This window comes from Dryobates pubescens, chromosome Z, assembly GCF_014839835.1.
Source record: "Dryobates pubescens isolate bDryPub1 chromosome Z, bDryPub1.pri, whole genome shotgun sequence".
Classification (NCBI taxonomy): domain Eukaryota; kingdom Metazoa; phylum Chordata; class Aves; order Piciformes; family Picidae; genus Dryobates; species Dryobates pubescens.
Window position 1 is genome coordinate 93,309,439 of NC_071657.1, and position 6,402 is coordinate 93,315,840.

Below are 6,402 nucleotides of genomic sequence, written 5' to 3' on the forward strand. Positions count from 1 at the left end.
TTTTGTAGGCCTTGGTGTCACAGCGAATGCACTACAGAAAAACTTACCAGTTTTGCATTAGTAGCACAGTGTTAAGATGGCTAGATTTGCTGCTGCAACTTACTTTACTGTTTATTTTCCCTTTCCTCAAAATAAAACCTGTGCTTAATGTGGATTTATGGCCTACTACGGCATTCAGACATAAAATTTTTCCTGTACTCTGTACAGCACAATGAACTACCCATATGTGGCATGTTGGAAAAAGTGGTACAGCAATCCTGAGAGAGGCAAACCTTTGTAACATTGATTTTTGGTAACTGAGTATTGTGGGGGTATAGGATAAGAAGAGGGAAGAGTTCTGTAAGTCACACCAATTTTAAAACATCCCTGCGCTATAAACTCGCAGGGTTATAGCCAGAGCTTGTACATTACCCCCAGGTTTTTCTGTCCATTCTGAAACAAAGCATTTACATTTGACACCTCCATTAGTCACAAGTACCAAGCTTAGGCCTAGCTCACCTCAAAAACAAAGGCAGCAATGAAAGGGGAAGCAGACTTTCTTTACCAGTATTAAAAACTGAGAGCAGATGCTGCAACTGTGGCTACCAGACATGAATTAGCTTGACAGCAGTGGAGCAATCTAGACAGTAGATTATTTGATTAGCATTTGCAGTACTCTACCAGCCTTCAGCAACCTCAGCAGTGAGTAGGATGTCACAGACAGAAAAGTGCACGAGGGTGTGTGAAAGGCTGCAGGGCTCGCAGTCCTCTGTAGCTTAGCTTATACTCATCAGAGGTGCAATTTTACTGTGCTTCTATAATCAGACAGTGTTGTAAGTAAATAGTATTACTACTTGTAGCTATTGCATTAACAACAGAGAAGTATTTTTCTTTTCAGAGAAAGTGGCAATTAAAATTTTGGATAAGACAAAGCTGGACCGGAAGACTCAACGTTTACTATCTTGTGAGATATCCAGCATGGAAAAACTGCATCACCCAAATATCATCAGACTGTATGAAGTGATGGAGACATTCTCAAAACTGCATCTGGTGATGGAGTATGCAGGTGGTGGGGAGCTCTTCACCAAAATCAGCACAGAAGGGAAGATGCTAGAAACAGAGTGTAAAATAATCTTCTCCCAGATTGTGTCTGCTGTGAAGCACATGGTAAGTCGCACTTCTTCCACAGGCATGTTGCCCCTCACTACTATGGTAAATTTTGCCACTGTATCTTTCAGTTTTTCAACTAGAATGTTTACTGTTTACCAAGATTTCAAGCCCATATTTCTGGGTAGAGATGATCTGTCTTAAAGGCATTTGACAGCTTTTATATCTACCTCCACTTTCTGTCTCGCTGTTGACAGCTTTTGGGAGAAGTTTAAACTGGGAACACCTGGGTGGGTGGAACCATCCCATTAGCAACAGTGTTCTCATGTCTGCGCTAAGCTGCTGTAGGCACAAACTTAGGAAATTCCATTTCTATTCCCCAGCTATTTCAAAACATAGGATCAGTCATTCTTCCTCTAGAAGAAAGTGTTCCAGAGGACATTTACAGGCATGTGAGGTGTTGCAAACATGTATTTTGCTTAGTAACAAACGGGAGACTGGCACTTGAGACAGTTAATTCCTGGTGCTTGCTTTGGCATCACTCTGATGTTAACACCCAGCAAGTCATTTCCCCTTGTCCTAGTCTCCCAATATTGCAACTGGATTTAGGATAATGTTATTTGTGTACAGCTCAAAGCAGCTTACAAAGGCAGACGAAGAGCAATCAACTACTGCAGCACATCCTCTGAATCTTACATAGTAACTGCAGATACTTCAAGGAACTGCATAAAAACGCCTGAAGACGGCTCTGCAAGAAACGGTGTTTGGTACAAATTGGCTCAGGGTGCCCTCTCGTGGCTCACATGCACCTCACAGCCTCAGGCGAAAATAGAAAGGAAGAATGTTCCCAGGCCGGATGTATAGATACCATGTTGCAGATGCTCATGGCATACATAAGCAGTATGCATCTTTCATGTAATTTGACAATATGGTCGCATGTCCTGTAAGTGATGTATTAGCTTCAACACCTTGAACCACTATTGAACAGCTAACTCTGCAGCTCCTGGAACTTATTTTGCATTTTAAGATTGAATGTGTTTCTTATTAAACCCAAGATACCCATTTGGCCAAACTTTTCACCTACACACATGGAGAACTAAAACCATTTTATTGCTAATCCACCAAACTCAGGCTTCTTAAATCCCACCTCACTGCTGCCAGTCCACAACTAGGATAGGAGATCCCTACCTGTTACTGCTGCCAGTGTAAAAATCTTAGAATGCTGAAATACTTCCTTACTGTCCCAGATCCCTCACCTTGTTACTTCAAAGGGTGGGGCAGAGAGTGCTTAAACACATCTGTTCCTCCTAGTTCCTCTTACCTGTTCAAGATGCTTATATTGCTACTAAGCAGAGCAAATTTAGGTTTGAGTCCTTACAAAAGTACAAGTTACAGCATTATGTATTAATGTTAGATTTTTAAAACTAGAAAACACCACTGAACTTGGCATCCTGCAACATGAAATACCACAAGGCATGTCTGTGGTCCTCCTCACCTGCCACCACCAATTCCCCATAAGACATTAGATGGCAGAAGTCCAGCAACTCACCCATTTGTAGTAACATTCATTTGGTGAACTTAAATCTTTTTACTATGTAAGTCCACAAGCTAACAATATATACAAAAAAGGAATTAAGTTAAAAAGAAACTATTTATTACTTCCATCATTACAGAAATGTAGTAACTGCAAAAGCAAATGTTCTGAACCCTGAAAAAGCACAGGAAGTCATCTAGTCTTGTAGGATTAGCCATGATACCATCACAAATCTGCTTCATGAAAACATTTGGTACTAGTTAACAAGTTGAGACTGCTGCTGTTAGGAAAGAAAAAAACACAGCATCCTTCTTCCCATCTCCACTCTTTTTGTATCAGTAAAGAATCAAGTTAAATTTGGTTGACTAATTTTCATTGGAATGCTTATTTCTGACTTTGTCCAAATCAACTCCCTTTCTTCTCTGTGGTAATTAACTGATAAGTCACTTGAGAACTTTCCGGTGAACAATTTAACACCAAATTTTCCTCTTGTTCTGCAGCATGAGAATAATATAATTCACCGAGACTTGAAAGCAGAAAATGTCTTCTATACCAGTAACACCTGTGTTAAGGTGGGAGATTTTGGATTCAGCAAAGTAAGTAGAAGAGATGAAACTTTAAATACTTTTTGTGGCTCTCCTCCATATGCTGCTCCTGAACTCTTCAGAGATGAAAACTATGTTGGCATTTATGTAGACATCTGGGCACTGGGAATCCTGCTATACTTTATGACAACGGGGATCATGCCCTTTCGGGCAGATACAGTAGCCAAACTGAAAAAGTGCATTCTTGAAGGAACATACAGTTTGCCTTCCTGCCTCTCAGAAACTTGCCAGAAACTGATAAAAGGAGTCCTTCAGCCTGTACCAACTGAACGATACTCTCTCAAACTCATAATGAACAGTGAGTGGATGCAAGGAATACAGTACCCCAGACCCTTACATCCATTTAAACTAGATCCAAAGTATTTATCAGAGGTCAGTACACTCAAAGAGGAAGAAATGGAAGTGAAAAATATTCTCAAAGATCTGGGAATCACAGAAGAGCACATTCAAAATAACCAGGGAAGAGACGCACGCAGCTCAATAACAGGGGTCTACAGAATTGTTTTGCACAGAGTACAGAAGAGAAGGGCACTTGAATGTGTTCCTATCATGTCCCATCCAGACCCCAAAGAACAAGAACTGAGAAGAGTCCGTTTGTACAGTGGGATGAAGCACACATCCAAGCTGTGTTCTGTTTTGTAAGTTGCACTGCAAGGCTTTATACTCAGCACATTTAACAGAGTTTTAGTCACCTTTCACAAGTTCTAGTGTTACATGTTTTGCAATTTTTGAATAAACCAAAAATGCCTCACCTCCTTTGCATGTCTCAAGTCAGAGGGAAGCACTCAACTAGAAATCTCCAATGCATTTGTTTGTCCTTTGCTCCAGAGATGCAGTATAGGCAGTGCAAGAACCTCAGTAAGAGGAACAGGTAAAGGATCATCAGTGAAGGTGATCTTTACTATTAGTAAAGACCAAATAGTACTGCATGTAACACAGACATTAGGAAGATCTTTAGTATGAGGATGGTGGAAGCTTCATCCCTAGAGACATTCATAGAGTCAGACCTGATGGGGCTCTGAGCAACCTCATCTACCTGGGGATGTTTCTCCTTACTGCAGGGGTATTGGACTAGATGACCCTTAAAAGGTCCCTTCCAACCCACTGCATTCCATGATTCAATCATGGTTGGGAGTTCTCAGCTAACTTCTTGAAAAGCTGCACCTTTACAACTACAAACATGGACATTTTTTGCAGAGAATTAAACAAATGCAAATTTTTCTTTAAAACTTCTTTGACAAACATGATAAAAGCATTTCAGAGCCTCTCTTGAAAAAAACACACACAAAAACAGACCCACAACAAACAAAAAAAACCAGCAATGCTGTCTACCACAGTTCTTATTTTGTCACAATTCAGAAAGGCAAGTTAGGATACACTGCTGTGTTGGTGTGTGTGGTTGATGACACCTAAGGTGTAACATTAAGCTACTACCTACTATCCTTCCATTATTTGCATGATTCTGACAGTCCGCAACTGCTTGTGCACCAATAAAAAAGAGACTTAAGCATACTCCAAAACCTATGTAGTTTTAAACTGTTTCTTTAGTACTAGATATTAATAAGCTGAATGCAAGCAGTAACAAAATCCATGTATACATTGAGCATTACAGGCTCATATTAACTCCTGCCTTACCACTCTGGCAAAGGCTGGCAGAAAGGCTTGGTCACTGCAAGTTAAAAGAGTGGAGTCTGACAACTCCAGTTGTTCCAAGTATCACCAAGATACAGCTACTCCAACGTTTCAGCCTTAATGGCTTATTTTATACTGTAACATTCCAACAGCACCAGCTCCGATGAAGTGGCAGAAAAGTGCAGTAGCTGTCCTTCTCTGAACAAGCATGGCTGGCATGCCTAAGCCAAGAGGTAAAGCCTGTATGATTTTAGGTAAGGCATACATACCAATAAAAAGTTTAGAGGTAGAGCTGGTGCTTTCAAATTTACAGGCAGAATGCCTTATCTACTATGATGTTTGATGAGATGATCAGCTAGTTGACTTCAAAAGGAGTAATTAATGTACATGAGCAGCAGAGTGACTCTAAAAAGTCACCCATGGGAAACTGGACTGAGGCTCACATATGTAAAGCATGAACCAATCCCTCTTCTTCTTTCTATGGGGGGGGGGGTAAAACAATATCTTTCATAAGAGAGTAAAGATGAATTGCGTTTCACAAACTAGAAATTCATTCCTCCACTATAAAGTTTCCATTTAAGCTGCCTTGAAACACAGCACTGAAATAATGTGCTTGCAGCAGCTGTTTATCCTGCTTATCTTCCAAATTTTGTAATGGGGTGATATTAAGAAGATTCAGAAGGCCCATACAAATTGTGAACCCACAGCATTGGGTTTTTTTCTTTCCTGCTGAAGAAAGCACAAAAAAAAGCATCCTGAAAACTCATCAAGTCAGCACTACTCCAACAGGTTTGAAATATCTCAAACTTTATTTTAATAAAGGATCAGCCTCACAGACTGTGAGGTCGCTGTAGTTAACTTTGTGCCAGCAGCTCACTTCTTGGCTAGTCCACTGCCAGCAATGGACTTTGTTCCACAGCAATGTGTTTTTCTGGTGCCATGGTAAGTTTCACGAGAGCAACCTATACCAAACTTGCAGACACACCATCATCATGCATCATTGTGCCATCATTTTTAGAAGAAGAAACAGAGTAGTATTAATCAGTTTATAATAAACAACTATTTTACGAAAGCTTAACTGTACAAATACAGCAAGTTATCAAATCCTAGTGAGTTAACAGGTAATACAAACACTTCATTACACACACCAAAAATTGTAATTTAACAGACAAATAATTTCTCCTACTTTATATTAGATAATGTAGCTTTTAAGAATTAGCAGTGAGATAAATCCAACAAAATTTCATTCTGTACATTAGCTCAGTTTAAGTATATATTACAAGCTTACAAGGCTCATGTCAAAGTTCATCCCCAATCTGGCTTTAAAAAAAGTCTACCAGAATGGAATCCCCATTAGTACTGTGTATCATTTACTTGCAAAACGGATAGCTTATAGCTTGCATGTTGGGAAGAAAGAAAAAAATAATACCCACTCCTATAGTATTACCACTAGTGTGAGAAAGACTTCAAAGTACAAAGCCAAATTTAATGTTAGAAATGGTCTTTCAGAAATGTATGAAGAATAATGAGGTGCCAGAGCTCCTC

At 39.8% G+C, this 6,402-nt stretch overlaps 1 protein-coding gene across 4 annotated transcripts in view; it reads left to right on the forward strand.

Annotated features, from left to right (window-relative positions):
• NIM1K (NIM1 serine/threonine protein kinase) overlaps positions 1 to 4,496 on the forward strand; it is a 28,147-nt gene extending 23,651 nt beyond the window's left edge. For all 4 annotated transcript variants that reach the window (XM_054178195.1, XM_054178196.1, XM_054178193.1 and 1 more), the window contains 2 exons: positions 878 to 1,146; positions 3,121 to 4,496. In XM_054178195.1, the coding sequence (XP_054034170.1) occupies positions 878 to 1,146; positions 3,121 to 3,867 (1,016 nt within the window). In that variant the 3' untranslated portion in view covers positions 3,868 to 4,496. The remainder of the gene's footprint in view (positions 1 to 877; positions 1,147 to 3,120) is intronic.
• Positions 4,497 to 6,402: the final 1,906 nt, after the last annotated feature.